A 22,822-nucleotide genomic window follows, 5' to 3' on the forward strand; every position below is an offset into this window, starting at 1 on the left:
AGAAATCTCAAGTCTCACTTAAATGCTTTTTCTCAAGCAGCCTCACCCCGCAGCAAGGGCAGAGTCCCAGAGAGGAAGAGTGTCCTCCAGCCCTGCCACAGTCACACCAGCGGGGACCTCGGCACCACACTGCAATCTCCTGGAAGACAGTGTAATGGGCTCTGTATCAACTTACCAGCTAAAGGCTGAAATCCTGCTGCCATGAGATCTTCATATACATGTTTGACAGGATTCTGATGAGCCAGCAGTGTCCCATGTAACCAGATGAGCAACATTCTGTTTCCATGTTCCTTGTAACTTTTTTTCCCTATGCAATACACAAAGTACTTGTTCAATATGCTGGAAACAGTGTATTTTGTGCTTTTAAACTTTTAGAGTTCCAAGACGATTTAAAACCTGCTCAATTATTTCCCTCTCACCTAGAAGAAAAATGAAGATTGATGCTTATAAAAGGTTTTTTAAAAAAATCCATTTTTATCCTAATGCTACTGTTAAGAGAGAAAAAAATCCTAATACATCTTAAAATTAATTTTTCCTTTCATTTTTGCCCAAGATGTGGAAATATATCCTAGAGTAGCAGTGAACAAGTATAATATGTGCTGTAGAAGTATTGTTTTACCAGCACTTAATATGCCTGAAACCAGAAGCTACTGTTTCATGGCAGCGGTGCAGACAGAACATGAACAACGTCTTTCTGTGTCATGAGGTTTCCCAGGTCCTCATTTGCAGCATGACCTGAAAGACCCTTCCATGCTGCTCACTGCTTCTGGTTTTGATCTCCCAAGAGGAAGGTTTTTTCAGGCCAAAAGGGAGAGCAGAAGTGGCCTGTAGTTCCACAGCACTGCTTCCTGGGAACCAAGGACAAGGCCTATCCCTTCACTGTGTGATACTCACATAGTTATAAAGCAACACTGCACCGTGGGTTTTTTTAGCCTAGATATTATGTCTGGCCACTCAGATGTTACTACCTGTCCACTGTTCTTCAATGGCTTTAATTTGTTCATCTGTGAACTTCCAGAATATGGCCAGTTTTTTCCATTCACGGGGTTTTAACTGGTTGTATGCTAGATTCCAAAGGGAGGAACGGATTTGCTTGGTCTGTATACTGTGATCTTGTTTGAAGGAAAAGCTGAAGTCTGAGCCAACATCACTATGAGCTAGATGTGTCTGAAAAAGAAAGCAGGTGATAAATCTTGTAAGAAAACCTTTGCTTACTGAGTAGTGGACGGTGTCCTGGACAACCAGGTGTAGCTACTGACAGGTGGTTTGCTCAGTGCCTGTAAAGGAACCATGTATGGCTCATAGAAACAGAACTGACAAAGTCCTCCCTTTGCCGCTATGCCTTACTAAATTAATTGCAAAATAAGCCACTTTCTTTCTCTGGTATTTGATACACAAAAGCAAAGTAACAGCAAATACTGTGCCAGCACTGCTGTGCTCCTTGACTCTGTCTACTTTATATGTCACATTTTGAACATGGTTGGGTTTCAGGCACAGTTCTTACTCTTTCCTCTTGCTTCTAGAAGTGCTGATCTTTCTCTGAGAAGAGGCACCCACCCTTGGTGAGGCACTTGCTCAAGCTGTTCCTGCCTCTGACCTGTCAGCTTCATGTGGCTGAAGTGGAGACTTGCAGATCCTTTGCTGGCAGCATGAGCTATTGGTTTCAACATGCAGAACCATTATCATGCATGTTTGATTCCATTCATCTGATGCAACTCTAAAAAAATGTTTGCAGCAGCACAGCTTCGCTTTGCTGCTAATTCTGTTTTGAGGCAATGGCAAGGTGGGATAGTAAAAGCAGCTCTCAAATCCAGTCAAATCCAGCCTGGACAATGATAGGGAAGAGTTGGGTAGAAACAGTAAATAGGAAAAAAGGTCAAACAGAGAGATGACACTCACTCATTAGTATCATGTGCCCTTCCTCACAGCTACATGACATTTCCTTTTGTAACTAATGCTTTGTCATAGATGATAAGTCAGCTCAATGTAACAAAAAGACAGTTCTTAAAATAATGGTTCCAAATGGTGTAGTTTCCTGTGTGGTAACACCACCTGAACAACATCATATTCCACAGCTGTAAGATCTAAGCTGCTCCCAAAGGCTCTGCTCTCAGCTTCAAGCAATAGGATACGAACACTTATGTTTGTATTTCCAAACATCTCTGGTGCTCTTGTAGAAAACCATCTGCTTAACTATCTTTTTTTTCTCTTCAGGCAATTCAGTACACAGTGCCAAGAGGTTAGGAGCATTATGGGCTTACTGCTTTCAGACTTGTCATGTCTTCTGTGGCAACAGCTGACTTCACTTCTAATTCCCCTTTAAGCCAAAAGAAACAATAACATAGCTGACAACTCCAGCTGAACTGGTGCAAATCAAATATGCACAATACAGGGCGTTGGGGGAGGCACTTTTCATGATAATTAATCTAGATCCGTGATTTACAAGCCCTGTAACATTAAGTGTCATTAATTTGGCCACACAGGGCAGGAGTGGGGTGGTAAAAGCAGCTAATTCTGTGCCTGCACTGGGATGGGATCAGTATGCTTATACACTTGGCTAACTTAGTGAAACAAACACTGCCTTGCAGGAAGCAGGAGTGAGAATGAAGTCACAAATTGGTATGGCAATTTGGCCCTTTAGGGAGGCCCAGCACTATGCAGCCTACATTTAAGTAACAACAAGGGAAAGAAAGTAAGAAATTCAGACAATCTAAGCTGTGTCCTTCACTTGTTGCTGTATTCTTTTCCATTTCATTGATTTAATTTTATAATTAACACAAAAGGAACAGAACAGGGAGCTTCTGCCAAAGCAGCTGAGCCCTTGGTAACGAAGGAGTGACAGACATCTGCACTCCACCGTTTTTCAACCACAGATTCTACTGTACCAGAGGATCCAGGGATCATCGTGGATCCAGATTATCCCAGCTCTCATGCTGATGGCACAGATTGAATTTAGTTTAGAATCTCCTTCCGCCCCTTTGTCTCTCTGTGTAGAGCACAATGCAGGAAAATGTTAAGATCTGCCTACACTTTTAACAGCTAGCCAGGAATTAAGCCTGCATCTTGCAGCCTGCCAAAAGGAACTACCTCAAGCAAAAGACACTTCAAAATCAGAATTGGCTTTTCCTTTATCGCTGTATTCAGTGTAATGAAAGATGCCTCTTACCTGTTTCATGGTGTAATACCTTTCTGCTTTAATGATCATATCTACAATGAGGGCATGATTGCTCCTTGATGCCACAGCTAGTGGAGTTTTTCCATGCTGAAAGTAGAGATAGTGAATCAGAACATTATCTCAGGTAAGTGTATCATAGAAGAAATGCAAAAACAGTTCACAGAGACCCATCTTTTTTTTTTTCTTTTTTTTTTTTTTTTCCCCCTGGAAAAGGTATTTACTACAATTTTATGGCTTTTGAGTAACTACAATCCAAGTTCTATGCTCTGCATGAGCTCTATCCCCTCAGCCCAGCGGTGGTCAATTTCTTTCCCACACTGGACTTCCCTTTAAAGAATTTCTAGTGAGGTATGGCTGCTTTCAGAAACCTCTTGCACTCAGACTGCTGCATACTTTACACTAGCTCACACTCTCCAGTCACTGCTTCGAAGTTCACACAAGCCCAGGCATCTCGAATTAAAAATTACCACAATACAATCCATTCCCATGTAATGGTTAAACTGGCATTTCAGATGATGGGCTGGCAAAGTTGGAAATTGACTTTAAGGGCAAACTTGTGCCTTGTTTTATTTGGTAAAAGAGGTTAGCTCACAGAATGAAAAGAGAATTACTTTTCTCATGACAACTGAAATAAGCACAACTATAGGATGATGCTTCATGGGTAGTACGGGCAGCCACAGTAACTAGAAGCCATTGCTTTAAATCCAGCTGCAGAGGTCTGCTCAGTCTACCTGAACCCATCTCTGCTGTCAGCACTTCAGTGTAAAGGCATCTCAGTGGCTCTAAAGGGTTAATTCTGCAATGGTCTGTTCTCAGATTTGCACTGAGTGTAACTGCCTTGGATTTAAATATTCAGGGTGTTCTCCACATATCAAGTGCTAGGCATTCTAGAAAATTAGACCTAACAGAAGCCAAACTCTTAATTAGAAGATGCAGTAATGAGGTATTTCAACTATCTAGCTGCTATAAAGTTCCCTAGTATACACTTTTTGAGTTGTAGCTCCTAGTTCTGCTCACGATCATTCTCGTTTTTAGAAAAGCATCACATTGGAAGCCAATGAATTTACATTTCATTAAACCTTTAAGGCATAGGCTTGCTTTATATGTGAAGAGTTCAGAGACCATAAGAGCTCCATGGGTTCCACCTCTAGAGGGGTGCTCTACATTTCACAGGGAGGCAGAGTGGGTGGGTGTTTCTGGCCTTCTGTGCTGGTGCAGGCATGCTGGCATCCTGCATGCACATGTAGCATAGTAGTCTTGCACACAGGGAGCTCTCTGTGCACTGTCACTCACAACCAAAGACAGTTTTATCTGCAGATGGGAAGAAGGAAGAGCTCCTGAGATAGCATTTCCTTTGCTCTAACAGCTTGCAACTCGTGCAGATGTATGACACGCCCTGGAGACTGAGGACTCCTGCTGCCAGGGTATGGAGGCCAGGCCAGGCCAAGACAACAGGACAGGACAACACCGTGCAACAGAAGCAGGCCCCCCTGTTTCCTGTCTACTGTTTAGTCAGTTTTGGTGTCTCAGTACCAATTCAGTTCAAAGGGGACTGTACTTGCAAATGTTCCCAGTGGAGGCATGGCCTCAGAGGTCATCCAGCAAACAGGCAAGGAAAAAACTACTCCAAGAAATAAAACCAGTGCAGAAAGGTAACACAACTTGTACTGGTTCAGAGCCAAATTCTCATAACAAGTCATGAACTCTATCAAGATTGCTGTAATACCAGGGCACTATCTATCCCAAGACTTGTAGGTGCTTAAGGTCATAACAAACAATAATTGTCTGTGTCTGCTCTTAGAATACAAAGAGGTTGAGAAAATTTTCCAGTGGCTAAGGTGCTGTCTAAAGTGAACAAGATTTCATTCTGGGTTAGCCCATATGAGAACTGCAGCTCTCTGGCAAGTGTAGGCATGATTCTGAATGAAAAAGCTTAATTACAGTGCAGCATCTTACCTCAGCCTTCCAAAACACGTCAATGCCCATGCTCAGAGCCCCAAGCCTCATGTCAGGCTAGGGAAAAATGAGACAATCCTAGTTTGTAAAGCTTCACTTCTCATGAGGACAGTCTTGTGAAGGAAAATTACTTTTTATAAGTTCCTAAAGAGCTAGATTTTTCTCCTAATAAACATCAAATCCATCAATTCAGTCATACAGAAAATCTGTAATAGCGGTAACTGTAAAAAGGGGAAATTCAATCTAGCAAATTTGTAAAAACTGGGTTTGGTATTCTGTCCTTTAAAAAGCACTTGCCTATCAACTTTGCTTTGGTACTTCTTCCAGCCATTGCTCTTCTTGCCTCAGTCTTTCCAGGCTGAAGGGTATAAACCAGAAAATAAAATCATATAATCCTTGCATGTGTGAGGAATGCAATTTACCTTATCCATGGCCTTGAGATCACATCCTGCCTTAAGCAGCACTTCCACCAACTCCACATTACCAAGATCAGCTGCCAAATGCAGAGGGGTTTCCTGCCTCTGGAATTATAGACACCAAATAAATATAATACATCAAACTCCCTCCCAGAAGCAGAATGCTCTCAGGCTGAATCTAAAATTGATTCACAACAAGAGGCAGCCTTAGTGAGAAAACACAGAATGAAATAATTTAACTTCTGAGTGATCTACCTGCCAGTTTTATTTCAGGTAAACAAGACAGCACATGGGATCTCTGTAGGAAAACCAGACAGAAGTTCCAGCTGCCTCAGGAAAAGTTGCTGTAATGCCCTTCTAATGTATCATAAATTAACAAGTTCTCTCTCTCTTCCCTCTTAAAGCAGGGTGTTTTGGGCAGAGTGCTTCATGCAACTGCCAACCCGCATCAATATTATCCTCTCAAGTAACCTCTTCCCTGCTGAAATGGGTTCCAAGACAACTAGACATCCATAATTTTCAACATTATGATGCAACATCCACAACAGGGCTTTTTAGCAAGCCCTGCCACAAAATGATGAGTAGCAGAAGTCTACCTGTTTCCTAATGAGTTCAGCGAACTTTAACTATGCCACCTGAGAATCAACTGCCTCTGGGTGAATTCCTGTGTGGCATTTCGAATTAGTTGTTTAACCTTATGAACAATAATCAAAATCACACTCATAACACACTCCAGTATGAACAGTGTGATTACACGAGGATATTCAAGGAACCAAGTAGCTGTTACAAGAAGGTGGGGCAGACCTATCATGGAGGATAAGAAGGGGTAGTGCCATTTGTTCCTCTTTCAACAAAGCACCTCTCCAAGGAGGAAAGGGAAATGATGTAATTGTTGATTTTCTTCATGAGAGTACCCAGATAGTGGCATTCTAGGGCCCAAAAATACCAGATTAGGCACAAGGCTAGTGCTTTTATCATCACCCTCACAGGCAAAGAAATACAAAGTGACACACAACACAGCAAAAGCAGAAGATGGTCATTAACAATTGTAGGAGGATTTGTACAGAAAAAAAGGGATCAAGCATGACAGCACCAAAGTAAATATGACACACATCAGCAGTGGATGTGTGACCTACAGTGAACTCACCAACAACCAGCCAGGTCTCCAAAGATCACTGACACCAAGTAGAGGCTAAAGAATCCTGGCAAAGGTGGGGAAAACATGTTGCTGTCTCTGGGTGGGCTCAAACCACTATCTTTTCAGTTAACAGCTGAACATGCTAACTGATGCATCACAGAGGCCTATGGCATCATCATTCAGGGTGTTGCTGTGTAGTGTGGAGCAGCACTTCACTCAGCTCTGCTCAGCTGTGTCCCCTCTCAGCTCCCTCAGCAACCCCCTGTATTGACCTGGGGGCACGGAATGTGAAACAGAGAAATCCTTGGTACTGTTCAAACACTGCTCAGCAACAGTTTTAAATCTGGTGTCTTACTAGCATGGTTTGGTCACAGATCTAAAACACTGCACCCTGTGGGTTGCTTTAAAAGAAGATTCACTTCTTTCCAGTCAAATGCCACGCTGCACTGGGTTTCCCTCTGAGGTCAATACCATTGAGACAAATATTTCTGTCGTTTATTGCACATGAACCGTAACACTTGAACAATAAATTAACCCATTATCCTTATCTTCCACAAACAATATTAGCATAGCATGTACCAGTGACTAATACAAGCAAAAAGATAAGGAGGGAACCGCCTCTTCCTTCCTACTTTTTTGCACTCTGAGCTCATAAGGCAAAAAAAAAAATTCAAGCAAAATCCACATAATCTCTTCTTTACCAATGAAATTGAGTTAATTCCCAGTTTTTCTTACATTGTTTAAGGAGTTTATATCATGATTGGCATCCAAAAGGCTTTTTACTACTGGTAGATTGTTACCAATGACTGCTAAATGGAGAGGGGAATTCTTCTGCTGTGGAGGGAAAATAATAAACTGTTATACTTGGGTACATTATTAGAAGTTTATTCAAATAAGAAAGAGGTTTGAATTGAAAACTACCCATTGCAAAGGCGATATGCTCTAGCAGAGCTTCAAGATTGCAGAAAACACATCTCAACGTGCAGTTATACCAGAGATGGTAGCCTGCTCCTACAGCATCAGGTAGACAAATACAGCTGAGAAAACAGAAATATGGAGTTGCATCAGTGTGTCACCATTTCGGAATGTGGCAAGGCTCTCCTCTTAAATGTTCCTACCTGGGATGTGCTGCTATCCTTGGCAGAGAGATTAGGGTAATGTTAGGGCTCCCTCAGAACATTGGGTTTGCCCTTAGTTGAATAGCCTGAAGACAGATTTATTCTGTATTTGGTAAACGGATGTCAAAACCTACTTTCCAGGAACAAACACATTGCTGCTAGAAATATTCTTTGTACTAAACTGACTTGCTGTCATATTTAGAGCAAGTTACAGCTGGTAAGAAATTAAGGGGTTTTATTTGAGTGATTACTTATTAAAGTAACTGGGCACAGGTCCAACACCAGTCACAATCCAATCATCTGGTTGGCAAGTTCACTTTGGATGTTGAACCTGTGATTCATCAATTTCTTGTGAAATACAGTTAAAGAATAATTCCATGCCAGTACCATTCATGGGTGCCAGACACCAGTTCGGTGTCTTTATAAAACACAGCCATTTCTTCAGGGCTACAGAAAAATAAAGGAAGCTCTTATGCAACACCCTGCTGGAAATGTTTTCAAAATATAAATTATGATTGTATGAGTTGCTTCTCCTACAGAAAGCCAATGAGAACAAGTAGCAAAACAACTGCCCGAACTTTAAATCATTTCCAGCACATCATAAATTTTTCTTCCTTGATAACTTCCTGCAATAGGCCAGTGATCACTGCCTGTCATGAAGCCGAGATGCCATTTTCATCCTGTGCTGTAGAAATGGAAAATAATTTCCTATTCATAGCAAACCTCAGGTGTAACAAAAACTCTAATATCTAAACTGAGAGAAGATTTGCATAATATAAATACCCCTTCTTTTTAAATCCCAAAGAATGGTGGCATGCAGATTTTGAGGCCATTGAGTGTGCATTTACCTTCAAAGGGTGACAACACCGAAGTGTTTATGTACCTTCTAGTTATCTTTATTCAAAATCCATTACAAGTGTTAACTCTTTGCCCACAGCACACAGGGAGGCCTGCTCTGCTAGTTCAAGCAGGGTACTTTGCTCATCTTCTCCTTGGCTTAGCCTGGCCATGTCTACACTGCACTGGACTAGTCTGCTCAGGCACTCCCCGGGTTGTGCAACAGGACCTTGTCTCTATTGGTCTATACATGTTGCTAATCAATATCCCACTAAGTGATAATGTGTATAGTATAAAATTCAAGGAGCTACTCAATCTCCTTCAGCTGTCTGAATTCCAAGGAAGGCCACAAAAGACAGGACAGGCTGAGCAGCAGCAGAACAGTTATTCCGATATACACTCACCTCGGGTTTAGGAACCAGGTCAATGTTCTTATCAATAAGAAAAGTAACCAAGGATAGATGTCCATTCTGAATTGCAACCTGCAAAGCACTGCTATCATTCTGAAAGAAATTTTGATAGACAGCAAAACCTTACATTTTTATTGCTAAAAAAACAGTACTAAAAAGAGCTACAAATATAGGATAATCTTCGATTTAAGTTTGTGTTATTATCCTCTCTGTGAAAAAAAAAAACCTTTGATAAAATGATACAAAAAGAAGTGGATCAGCAGTCAGGATGATGTGCAATTGCTTTTGTCAATAGTAAAGGAATTTCCCATTTTTACTATATCACAACAAATATGCTAAAGAACACCAGTATCCAACAGCCCTTTTCAATTGTCATCTATACTGAGCCATGGACAACAACAATGTCAATACACGTCCTAGTCTGTTAGTTAGCCTGTTAGACCTTTACCAAGCAAGTATACTCACATTAACAAACTTTAAAAATAAATCCATAGAACATTTTTACATAATAATTCTGTGTAAACAAACAAGCTCTCAGTCTACTGGAATCATAATCCTCTTGCAGCAGGCAAGCCAAGGCCATTCAGCAGATGTGAGTTGGACCAAAGTCCAGGAACCAGATGTGGATAACAAGAACAAGAACATCAGATCAGTCACTGCCAAAACATAGGATTTTCAGTTACCCTAGTCTGCTACATTTTCTGGTCATATGATGTACTATTGGGCATACAGTAAATAAACTCCACCACAGTACTCTTTCAAATAAATATAATGCTATTTTTCTTCCACATCAGTTTTATTCTGTTAGTACTCTCTACATTCCCCATTCTATTTTATTATTTTTCCCCATTTCATAAAAATAAGCAGAGCAAATACACTTTTAGTACATAGAGAAAAGGGAATATAATATCCTTCCCACTGCCTGGGATGTCCCACTACCTGTGTGCTGTGTACATACCTGAGTTAAAACATTGATGTCACTCCCTGCATCCAGTAAGAGTTCAGCACATTTTTCATGACCTCCTTTAACAGACAAGTAAAATGGAGTTTCTCCGTTCTAGACCAAAAGAGAGAAAATGTCTGTTCCCATTTAAGCCACGTGACTAATAAGACTGTGATACAAAACACCTCTGATAGGCTCGATCAGGCTCTTCCAGCTCAGTAAAAAAAGGTGAGATGGTCCCAAGAGAACACAACCTGAATGCTCCTAAATTAGCACTTGAATGATGTGGCAACTCACCAACAGTTCAGTGACAGATGGCATTTATGTGGACAGAGGTACAGTAATGTTTAATGATACAGAAAATTATTTAATAACTATTCATATATTAATATTCATAAATATTAATTGTGTTCTTTTCAAAGAACACTGCTGAAAACAGGCACAGAAACAAAGATGGTGGGTAGCAGTTGTTGCCGTTCAGCAACAGCATGATAGAACATACAGTAAGTACTGAATTCTGTCAGTATAATGCCATGGATTTCTGACAAATTGCAAACACCTAGTGCTACTTATAAGGAGGATTTTTAATAGAAATAATCTTATTTCATATCTATTTCAAATCTTCTCACACCAAAAGAGTCTCCATGTCTCCACAACAAGTCTCTAAAATAGCTTACATCAGCTGCACAATGATCTACTCCCTTCTTCTAAACTCCTAAAATACACAAAGGTTTAATAAAAATTACTCATAAAAATTAACATTCACAAAAGCTTTAATAAATCCTGTTTGTACTTTGCTTAAAATCCTCACACCATTATTCTGGTAAACTGAACATATTTTAGTACTTTGCTCATGCTATGGAAAGAGAGATCAGTTTCTACACCACCCAGAATATGTCCAGCTGGAGGGGAAGGTCACTCCATGAGCCATAGCAAGGCAGGGGCACAAGCAGTACAAGCTTTGTGTGCAGAAGCAACATTCTTAGACAAGGCTTGGAAACAAAAGGGCTCCACATTTCAAAGAGGCCTGTGTGCCTCTTCAGCTTGCATAGCTGAAAATAGCAGACAAGTTGGGTAAGAGAGAACCTCTCCACCCACAAATCTGTTGCTGATAAAGGAAGAAGAGGGCCTCAGGTAGGAGTGGGTGTCCCTTACTCATTTCACCCACTGGGCCAGCAGAACTGACCATCAGCCACACAGTATGTTCCCACAGTGGGCATGACAGCCCACAGCAAGGGAAATTACCTTGCTCAGTTTGTTCTAGCTGCCCCACAGAAGAAACAGAAGACACAAAGACACTTTGGAAAGCAGGAAAGCTGAGGTGAGCAGCTAGTGTGCATTTCCTTTCTCTACTCCTTGTTTAAGCCTCAAAATTAAGATCATGACTGCATCAACTCAAGCATACAACCTTCACAGCTAATATGCAACTGATGAATATGTCGGCTGAGCTCACCAACACTAACCCAGGAAAGCAAAAGCGGGCAGGCAGTGTTTGAGCCAGTTTCACTCAGGCAACTGAGTTCAGACGGCACGGTGCAAATCTGAGACCTCCTTGCTGAGGTATCTATGATGGTAAATGCTTGGTATGCAAGTTGAACTGGTCCAGTGAATAGCTTGAAAAGCACCAGAGATGCTATATAGGAGATGTTAAAAGGAGTGGGATCACATGGTTAAAAATGCTGGACAACAGAAAGGAAAGTGGAGGTTAAGGCCCTTCTGTGTTTTCTTCTACCAGTAGTTATGCAAGGGCATGCCAAATGGAGGGGAGGTCATTGTGTGAGGAATAGAGGACAGAGGACAACACATTGAATGAGTTAACAGAGGTGAATTTATTGGACAAGGAACAAGGAAACAGGATGCAAAGGTACTAGAAAAGCAGCAGAACTAAGGAAGTCCCCTCATTGCCACATCTATTCTTTTGAAATTTTATTTTTTTGACAATTTTTCATGTCTCTAATTTTATCTCTTTCAGTAGTTTCAGTGTCCTTACCTGATTGAGGTCATTTATTTCCTCCCACTGTTCAAGCAGAATTTCTACAACTTCACTGTGACCATTTTTGGCTGCTAAATGCAGTGCTGTGTTTCCCTCCTTGAAATTAAAAAGTCAAATAATATTAAAATTTTAAAACACAGAATAAAGTAAATATATTAACTAAAACCAACACAAAGCCTTTGGTCTTTTACATACAATTCTCTCTTACGTACAAGGAGAAGGAGGCAGATCCACAAGACACATTCCAAGATTGAGACTAACTGGAAAAGGGCCTTTTCACATGTAGGTAGACATGATCTTGTTGATCTAGCTGGTTTTCTGAAAACTTCAGCGTGCACCAGCAAAAAGACTGGGTTCTGCAAATATGGGTACTACACCAAGCCCTCAAGACCACTGATTTAAAGATTAATGGCCAAAACCTGGGTAAGCACATCTGTAGTTGTATTTCTGTGGAAAAGAAATCTTTACCTTATCTTTTTCAGATGTGAACAGTTTCAGAGCAATCAAATTGTTTATCATGTCAACATGGCCTTTCTCAGAAGCCAGAAGAAATGGCTTTTTACCTTTCTAGAAAACAATTATGGAAAGAAACATAGTGTTAGAGAAAGTAGAAATACTTGCTTCTGGTTACTAGATTCATGGCATGCATATGTGTACATGTATCCTACATAAAAATGTATGTATCATACGACTAAGGAGATTAATAGAATAGTAGATATACACAAGAAGATTAATACCTAAAAATATATAGTTAGTGTAAGTAAACAGATTATACATCTTGCATATCCTGAAGAAAATATATGAAAACTGTTTAGAAATGGTGAAAATGTAGAAATTATGCTCAAAATATTTAAATCTTAATTCTTCTCAGCATGAAAATATTTATCGAAAGAACATTAAAAGTCTGAGGATGCTCAGAAACAGGCAGTAAAGAAAATTGCAAGATTTATTTCCCTGGTGTAACATGTATGATTTAAATTCTGTAAGCACAGACCAGAACTAACATATCTCAGAAGTTTCATCCTGGAGACCCGAATTTAGAGCTGCATGTTTTGGGGGTTTTTTGGGTGGTGTCTAAATTTCAAACTGTTTACAATTCAACTGCAGAAAGTTATCTTCACATAAAACCATACCACTGTTCAGACAGTGAGGCACTTAACCAACTAGTTAAAACAGCCTCATCTCATATCTGATAGTGGCCTATATAAATGTCTAAGAAAAAGAAATGCAGGCAACTAATAGAGAATTATGAAACAACTTCAACAAAGAGAAGATGCTTCTTCACCTTTCTTTTCCCAAGGCCTAAGACAAAAATGTTTGTTTTGTTAAATTAACTCTGTTTTGTCAGCCTTGTCATGTGTAAAAAGAGTTCAGAATTTTGGGTCAAAAAAGTTCAAGGCTGAAAAAAAAATAAAAGAAGGGAGATCTGTTCTTTTGATGACAGATCTCACAGGAATAAGTTTTCCTCATGTAAAAATAAAATATCCTACTTAGCTATGTAAGCTTTCAAAACAAGATCCCAATATTGTGGAAAGGGAAAATAAAAACACAGCAAACCTGATGAGGATGAGGTTCTGGCACTGTTGAAGAGTTGGTGCACCTTTGTAGAATGGCTGCACAGAGTTTTATGTGCTATCTTGAAAAAATACGCCCATGTTGGCCATAACTGGCAGGTTTTGGTAAGGGCAGGGGGCTGTGCGGGAGGACATCAGAGACTGCCCTTCCACAGCCATTTACAGCTGGCTCCACAATGGAATGAACTGACCCACCACGTGCCAACACTCAAGCCATCAGAGGAACACATGATATCTCTGTGAAATTGTATTTAGGAAAGGCTGGTCACTGCTACAGGGAGGAGGCACAAGGGGAGATACAGGAGGAGACATGAGAGGATGCAAGAGAGGAGACACAAGAGAAGGTACACCTGCAGGGAGACCGCAGCTCATGGAAGAAGCTTGCTGAAGCAGAGGAAAAGAGTAAGAAACAAAGAGCAGAAAAAAAGGAATCCACTGTGGACTGGCCCCAACCTCCTCTGCCTCCCGTTGCCTCACCAATGCAACTGAACATCACATGCAGCAAAAGCAAGGAGAGCAGGGGAGGAGAAGTTTCTGCAGTTCAACTGAGATAATCAAAGAGGGAGAAAAGGTGTTTTCTCCAAGTGCTTGTCTGGCTGTTTGTTTTACTTGTTTCTCAATATTAGAGTCAGTAATTAAAAGTTTATGTAACTAGCAATAAATTAAAATTAATTGAATTTCCCCAAGTCAGGATTGTTTTGTCCTAAACAAAAGCCTCATGATATCAAAGAAATAAACAGAAAGAAACACACTGTACCGCATCAGGCTTGTTCAAGTCATTCAGATGAAGTTCTTGGAGAAAATAATCAACTATTTTAACGCTGTTGTTCTGAGCTGCAAAGTGCAGTACATTCATTCCTTCCTGAAAAACCATAAGTGACTCTGTAAGAATAAGTTTCATTTTTTTCCCAAACAAACATGTTTAGAGTTGATAAAAATTTGTCATAACAAACCTCATTCTTAGCCTTTTGATCAGCACCTGCTTTAACTAATTTTCGCATTATATCCAGATTTCCAGTCCAAGCTGCAAGATGAATCACTGTCAGGCCATGCTTCAAAAAAAATTACAAAGACAGAAATTACTGTTAGGAATTGGATTTTTTAATTGCCTTAAAACATTGCTACTGTAGCAAGCTGTGCAAAGAAGCCTCATGCCAGGAGACTGAAGATAAAGGCTGAGGGGAGGGGGCCTAGCCCACAAACTCTTAACTTTGTGGAGGCCAGTGGGGAGTCTCTGAGTGTGTGATGTGTTTCTCCTATGAGCCAGACCATGTCAAAGGGGTCCTTCTGTGCACACACCCACCACTACCCCAAGAAGGCCTCATTCTGAGCAGGGGTGCCTCTGAAGCAGCCCCCTGCCCCAGCCTAAATGACTGGGAAAAAAGCAGCACCTCCAGCCTCTGACCCAAAACTTACTTCTGTCTTGCAGGGTGGATTGTTTCTTTAAATCTTACTGATTAATTCAGTGTATCAGGTTCTGCTCTGCAGGCTCTTAGAAAAGCAATATTAACACCTAGCAGTATGAGTGGAATTAAGGAAAATGTAATGCAACAAGACTTATCTAAATGTTCAGTGTGACCTCTTCTTGACAGAAGGTCTGGCATCTCCAGAGAAGGACTGATCCCATTTTAAGGAAGGGTGGGAGGAGGAGAGGGGGTACTAAATACTACCTGCAAATTATTCTCTCTCTCTCCAGAAAGTATATAGATATTTAGCCCTGGGTGCAGCAGATGACAAATCAGGTGACTATATGTAGTGGCTCTATATCCAGGAGTCACCATAATTTTCCATTTAGACTTTTTAAGGTCCTTTTCTCTCAAATTCTCTGAAAAATATTTCTATTATAGGGGAAAAAAAAGAGAAAAAAGAAAAAAAAAAAGAAAAAACCCACCCTGTTTCTAACTTAGAAACAAAAGGGCTAACTCTACTCTGTGGTGATACAGCCTCATCTTGAGTCCTGTGTGCAGTTTTGGATGCCACAATACAAGAAGGATATAAAGCTGTAAGAGAGTGTCCAAAGAATGGTTACAAAGATGGTGAAGGGCCTTAAGGAGAAGCCACACAAGGAGCGGCTGAGGTCACTTGTTTTGTTCAGCTGGGAGAAGAGGAAACTGAGAGGAGACATAGCAGCCTCCAGCTTCCTCGTGAGGGGAAGTGGGACGGCAGGTACTGATCTCTTCCCTGTGGTGACCAGTGACCGGATGAGGTGATAGTGACTTCAGGGTACTACTCATAAACTATTCATTGAGTAAGAAAACAGTACAGGATGGAAGAGACTTCTGGAGGTCCCACTGCTATAGCCTCTTGCTCAAAGCCTGTCCAACCAGATTAGGTCACTCAGGACCTTCTCCTGGCAAGCCTTGAATAGTCTGAAGATTAAGACTAAAAAACTCTGTAAAATCTGTTTCAGTGTTTGACCACCCTGACAGTGAATTTTTTTTTCTTCTTCTATCTAATTAGGACCTCCCATGTTGCAATTTGAGACCACTGCCTCTTGTCCTGTCACTGTGCACCTGTGAGAAGAGTCTGGCTGTCTTCTCTATATTCTCCCCATATGTAGCTGCAGACAATAAGGTGTCCCCTTTACCATTCTTCTCCCAAGGCTCCCAAGGCTGAGCAGGCTCACCTCTCTCAGCACCTCCTCATACACAGTTCTAATCATGCTGCAGTTCTAATCATCCTAGAGGCTCTGCACAGGACTACAGTCTATCAGTGTCTTTCCTGTATTTGCAGAAATTGCAGTGGAAAACAGTGGAGGGCAATATGGAACATGCATCTGGTGTGCAGGCTATGAGACAAATCTAGACTTGGGCAAAATTTGTGACTGTTTCAAAAGTCTGCTCTGAAAAACCTTCCTAAGTATGAATAAGGAGAAAAAGTAACTAGAATTGTTAGTCTTACACAATGAGACTAGTGGATGAGGGGAGAGACATGAATGTTTATCTCAACTTTCATAAGAGTTTTGACACTGTCCCTCATAACATCCTTCTAGACAAACAGAAGTACAGGTGTAGGCAAACAGGTATACCAAGTTGTACTGAAAGCCAGCTGAACTACCAGGCCCAAAATATTCTTTGATTAGTAACACAAAGTCCAGATGGAGGCCAGTCACAAGCAATGCACACATTGATCCTGGGTTCAGCACTGTTTAACATCTTCATTAATGACCTGAACGATGGGGCAGAGTGCACCTGCAGCAAATTTATAGGTGGTATTAAATTGGGAGGAATGGCTGATAGACCAGATTGGTGTGCTACAATACAGGGGAACCTTGACAGGCTGGAGAAAAGGCCTGGTAAGAAGATAATGAAATTGTACAGGGTGAAATCCAAAGTCCTGTACCTGAGGGGAAGCAAACTCAGGCAGCAGTACTGACTGGGGCCAACTGATTAGAAAGCAGCTTGGCAGAAGAGGACCTGAGGCTCCTGGTGGACATTAAGTTAAACATGAATCAGATGTGTCCTTGCAGCACACAAGGCAAATTATATCCTTGGCTGCATTAGGAAGGGCACTGCCACCTGGCCAAGGGCAGTGATCCTTCCCCTCTACTCACTGGTGAACCACACCTCTAGTATCATGTCCAGTTCTGGGCTTTCCAGCGTAAGAGGGACATGCCCCAGGGACATCTGACATATGAGAAGATGTTTAGCAACATGGGACTGTTTAGTCAAAGAAGACTTGGGTGGATCTTATCATTGTGCATAAATACCTGATGGAAGGGAGTGAAAAAGAACCATCCAGATTCAGTGGTGTCCAGCGACAGGGACAGAGGCAATGGGCAGAAACTGAAGTACAGGAAGATTAACTCCAACATAAAAAAAATCTTTTTTGCTCTAAGGATGATCAAACACTGGAATCAATTGCCCGGAGAGGTTACGGGGTGTCCATCCTTGGAGATAATCAAAACCTGATTGGACACATCTCTGAGTAATCTGCTCTAATCAGGAGGCTGGACTAGGTCATCTCCAGAGGTTGCAACCTCAGTCACTTTATATGATTCTCTCTGTGTGCTATTTGGCAGAGGGGAGTCTGGGAGGAGAAAAGGAAGTACAAGGGTAGGAAAAAGGTGGGCAAAGGAAAAGACAAAAAAAAAAAGGCAAATAAGGCATAAAATCATATGGAAACCAAAAATGTGGACAATTGTGTGACTGGGGACTCCTGCACTAAGGGTGATAAGATGACCTGCAGACCCAAGCTCCCTCCAATATAGCGAGGGACTGCCTTGGACTCTTCATTGGGTCCACCTCTGAAATAGTTGGGATGGCAGGATGGATAAGAACAGATAAACTTCTACCTTGATATTAAGTGCAGAAGGACAAGAATTGCAGCTTTGTATCATAAGATCTCTTTTCAGTAATTCTGTATCAATGCTAAAAATGGTAACAAACAATAAAATTGTAACTCAATCACTGCAGCTTGGGACTGATATAGTTGTGAATTAATACTGCTAATACTATTAATACTAATTAATAATACAATTAATAGTGGTGTGTTTATTGCCAGTTTCTTAGAAATGTGTTTCTTAATCAATAAACATCTTAACTACCTCCATGAGTTACATCAAGTCTCCAATCTAGAGATGGGAGCAACACTTACCTGCTGCTAGGAATGCTGTGTTTTTAGCTTATTTTTTGTACTGAGCAGTGTTAAGAGGGCTTAAGACTTTATGCTTATTAATACAAAAAGTATGTCAGAAATCAAGTCACAATGTCTTCATGCTATTTCTTATCAGTTGCCAAGATCAAACTGATTGCCAGAGAGTACATGAATCACTGTCAAATACAAAATGTAATGTCATAATATTTAAGTCCTGTAAGCTAACTGTGACGGAGCGTCTCCAATGGTCTTTCAAAATGATGATAAGCAACATCTAAGAATTAAAGACATTTAATAATTTAAGGGTAATCTTTAGTTAGAATGAGATTCTAAATGTCTAATAGAAACTCCAACATGCGTGGAGGGTTCCACTGTGGCTTCAATGCAACTTATCAGGGTAATGAAAGGACCAATAATATGTTTTGAGTCACCTCATTGCCTCAATAAATCTGAAAGACGGCTAGTGAAAAATAATTTGCCATAAAGGATAATTTACAATAGATACAGAATAAAATTTACACTATACCCACTGGTACTCTGTGGAAGATCCAGGGATCCATTTCCTAACTGTTAGAGAGCACTAATACTTGAAGAAAACTTCTTGCAGTACTTTTCCATTAGCTTTTATATTATAGACAATTAATTTTAAACTTCCATTCAGGCAATGTCTTTCAGCTTGCCAGACAAATGGGAAACGTTGCTTACAACAGTGCAAGATCTGCTTAGGAGTTGATAGGGTCCAGAAGGAGGATATATTTCTTCAGAGCAGCACATGAGGTATTCACTGACAGAGCAGCTCAGGAGCACATTTCAGAGCAACTCAACCAGCATTAACAAGGAAATGGTTACCTACACTGCAAGAACATGCCAAAGCCATGAGCCACTGATAACTGCAACTGACAGATCTCTCTCATCTTATTTTCATTCCAACACAATGTGAAAACAAGGCAGCTTTTTCTCTCCACTCTCCACAACCTGGCATTTATCTTATTTATAACTTAAACACTGCTGCATGTGGTGGATAAGAAGTAAACAGCAGAAAAAGGTAAAGGTAAATTCATCAATTTTCATTACTCAGTTCAATGGAAAACTCCTGGTTTGAATAGCATATTTATTAATAACACACCATACATTTTGTTTTAATATCTGACTCAAATCTTGCACTGTGGATCACCATCTGGCCCAAGCAAATCAGCCATACACGGATAAACATTTAACATCTCGGAGGCTGCAGAGCAGCTGACAGTTTTGCACTAAGCTACCACATAAAAATGGAGGAAAAGAATACAAGGAGTACTTTCTGAGCCGCGATCCCCATAGCTCATTTTTACTTTCAGTGATCGCTTTCATATAAAGTGGCCCATGATTAATTTACAATTACCACAGACAGTGTATTTCAGCCACCCTCGCCACTCAAGTATTTAACTTAGCCAGTATTCCAGGCAACATGATTTTCTCTAACAACGTTTTTTCACATAAATGTGTGAAGTTCTAAGGCAAACTGGAGTTTTTACAGCAAGCATTTAACTTTGCACAACTGGGAGCAGAAGATAAATATCTACTTTCACTTTTCCCCTAAGGTGTTCCTATACTGTGTGAATCAAAACAAGCAAAACAGCTTACCTGATCTGATATGTCAAGCCTAGCCTTGTGATGAAGAAGAAAATCCACCACTGATACATGACCTCCCGCAACAGCAAAATGGAACGCAGTGCGCTTCAGCTGAAATAAGCAAAGCTTTGTTTGTCAGGTCTGTAATACAGTTCTTTTCCCTGTGCAGGTGATCAGGATTTTGGAATTCTCTGATTATTACCAAATGTACCTGTTACTATATACTATTTCATATTTCTCCTTCAACAGTCACACTAGGTCTTTATCTACATTTTTCTTCCCTTGTGGATAGAATTCAAGTATCGATCTTGAGAGAATTCTTTTAAAAACAGAATAGTTTAGTTAGTCTACATAGCATTGTTCCTTCACTGAAATGTCCAAGTGGGATGAAGTACCAAACACCGCCGAGAGAAGATGAATGCAGTACAAGAAGCATCCTTGTTTACTATTTTATTATATGGATTGATTTGAAAAGCTGAGAGCTAGATTTACACAATTAGATTTGCTTCTCATATCCTCCTTTTCACTAAATCTCTGCAAAGCATGACAAGATTTCTCCCTCATTCAGTGTTAGTCACCGTCCCAGACTGAATCATTATCTACGTAAGTGAAAGCTACCATCTTGCCAGCAGTGAGTAATTTTACACAGGTAAATAGGTTCAGTGCTTATCAGGAAGACTTGATTAATTGCTCTGTAAAGTAATTAATGGTCTGAATTTAAAAGGGATTGTTAAATTGAATTAAACTTTAGTGGAGGGAGTTTGCTTTCAGTTAAAGTCAACATAATTGGGTTTAATATAATTCACTAATAGTTTCCATACAAGGAAGTATAAAGAGATCTAACCAATTAACTTTAAAAGTAGGTTTTGATTTGTTCTCTTATTCTTCTCTGCAGATCATCTGACTTATTCATATGTAAGTTTAAATTTAAAGTGATATGCATTAAAAACATAAAAAGGTGGGATTTACAACGTGTATTTATGCCAGAAAAAAACTCTTGCACAGAAATAGTACTATAAAAACTCACCTTTTGACAGCCTTGCTTATTTGGCTTGGGAGTACAGGGGCAGAAATGATCAACATGAACAAAAAGAATGGCTTTGCCAGTATAAGCTACACCCCTATTAGGAGAATCAATCAAAGCACAACCCCCACATAGCTATGCTAACAACTCTCTCATAATACAAGTGTGATTTAAGGATGACAGAATAAAGTTTCAAACTACTTGACTGGAAATGTATTTAGTTTAATTTCCTAAATTCTGGCAAGCAATAAGGAAGCAAGAACTATTTTACATGACTTTTTAGAATACTATGCAATTGATGGGAACACTCACTGTTCAAAAGAAGTTTATACATAAGAAAATTTTGTCTCCCTCTCTTTTTCACAAACAAACCAGAGAATTCACATGTACTATTGAACATTCTCCAGTGGGGGAATATGAACACAGTCATGGGAAAGAAAGTTTTTTTAGAACCTGTGGTTAACTTTGGATGTTCGTGGATAGATGATTTATATGTAGCCACTGAGGGCATGCTATTATCCACAACTCCCAGTTTAATGTCATGACCACTCTGTTGCTGTTGAACTACTTCTCATGTTGAATACAGCACTATATTTTGTTACTGTGAAGTATACATCCTCAGATTTTAGGCCCAGAGTTCAAGGCAGCATAAGAAAAGCATTTTCATCTCTCTGGGTAAAATATGAACTCTGATCTCAGCCTGGAGCTAGAGGATGTGATAGAATGCTCCCATGGTTCCATACAAACCAAAGGGTAATACTTCACCCTTGAAATTTTTGATGTTAGTAGCAAAAATTAATTCTTAATGAGGTAAAGTCCTCCCACTCTAAAAGATGGGGAACTTGAGAAATTGGTCACCCAAGAACACTGAGGAAATATTATAGTAGGGACATAATTGAGAAGTCCTTATTTCCCAATGTGATACCCTGACTAGTGGCTAAATGCAAAAACCTGTGAGTTATGCTGCACAAATCCTACTGTTCATGATGGATGTGTGAAATGTTTCTTAATTAGGTCCTAGAGGGGACTCCCACAGTTCCACCACCTTGCAGTTGATGGGACACACCAGCATGCTGGCATTCCACCAAGCAACCCCAAGGAGTCACGTTTCATAGCAGTGATCTGTCAGGCACTTCATACTCACAGTATCTACAGCATTTAAATTAACATTCTTTTTAAACAGCTTTTCCATGGTTTCCAAATTGTTAATTTTAGCAGCATATTGAAATTCTCTCTCATCTGGCAATACTGTGGAAAAACATGATGAAAAAATTGTATTATTAAAAAAATAGCCACAACCAACATAAGGGTAATGATACTTTTCTTACTTTCTGCTATTTGTCCTGATTTAATGTTACAAGAATAATTTGCTTCTCATCATAGGAGTGTTCCTGGACTACCTTTTTCACCTCTAGAAACATTTGGCTAGTGTTTCTAGTTTCAAATTTTAAGTGCAAATAAATGTAGTTCTGAAACATTTCAGAACATGTATTACCTTTGTTTGCACTGCTCACAGGAACAGTTCTTTTACAAAGCTCTTGCCATCTAAATGGGTCCCAAATTATTTTATAGGCATACCAGTGAATGGTACAAACTGCAGCATTTGTTTCTTGTTCTTTTGAGAAGCTGCTCTGTTTTAAAACACAGCACACCACCAAAATACAAAAAAATCTAAAGCAGTAACCACATGGCATGACACAACTGGAAAAAACAAAACAAAACAACTGAAACTAACCAAACCAACCAGGTTTTACAGGGGGCAAAAAGAAACAAACAAAAAGGTGTCTACTTGAACCCAAAATCTGGCCACAATGTGACATTCACTTTTAAACTGAGACCTTTCCTCTATGTCTCAATTCAAAAATGAACATCTGTTTGGTCAGCTAAAGTGGCTGCAACAGCATGTTCAGTAACTTTGGAAAGTAATATGCCAGTACCTTACAACTGGTTTAGCTGGGGGTCAGAGTATTTTTCATGTTTCTACCTTAAGATTTGATTAATCACTTAGAAGAAAATAGTATAGCGGTTAAA

The 22,822-nt window shown here is 40.1% G+C and overlaps 1 protein-coding gene across 2 annotated transcripts in view; it reads right to left on the minus strand.

Annotated features, from left to right (window-relative positions):
* The window catches only part of ANKDD1B (ankyrin repeat and death domain containing 1B), a 38,862-nt gene that overhangs the window by 10,190 nt on the left and 5,850 nt on the right, over positions 1-22,822 (minus strand). The window contains exons 2-14 of one of the 2 annotated variants that reach the window (XM_064641109.1): positions 21,936-22,039; positions 19,780-19,878; positions 14,514-14,612; positions 14,318-14,422; positions 12,455-12,553; positions 11,984-12,082; positions 10,009-10,107; positions 9,045-9,143; positions 7,421-7,519; positions 5,554-5,652; positions 3,167-3,262; positions 969-1,167; positions 176-307 (exon numbers count right to left, since the gene is read on the minus strand). In XM_064641109.1, coding sequence (XP_064497179.1) covers positions 176-307; positions 969-1,167; positions 3,167-3,262; positions 5,554-5,652; positions 7,421-7,519; positions 9,045-9,143; positions 10,009-10,107; positions 11,984-12,082; positions 12,455-12,553; positions 14,318-14,422; positions 14,514-14,612; positions 19,780-19,878; positions 21,936-22,039 — 1,428 coding nt within the window. Of the gene's footprint in view, positions 1-38; positions 308-968; positions 1,168-3,166; positions 3,263-5,553; positions 5,653-7,420; positions 7,520-9,044; positions 9,144-10,008; positions 10,108-11,983; positions 12,083-12,454; positions 12,554-14,317; positions 14,423-14,513; positions 14,613-19,779; positions 19,879-21,935; positions 22,040-22,822 lie in introns of those variants that run through there. The other variant, XM_064641108.1, reaches the window with a different exon arrangement.

This window comes from Pseudopipra pipra, chromosome Z, assembly GCF_036250125.1.
Source record: "Pseudopipra pipra isolate bDixPip1 chromosome Z, bDixPip1.hap1, whole genome shotgun sequence".
Classification (NCBI taxonomy): Eukaryota; Metazoa; Chordata; class Aves; order Passeriformes; family Pipridae; genus Pseudopipra; species Pseudopipra pipra.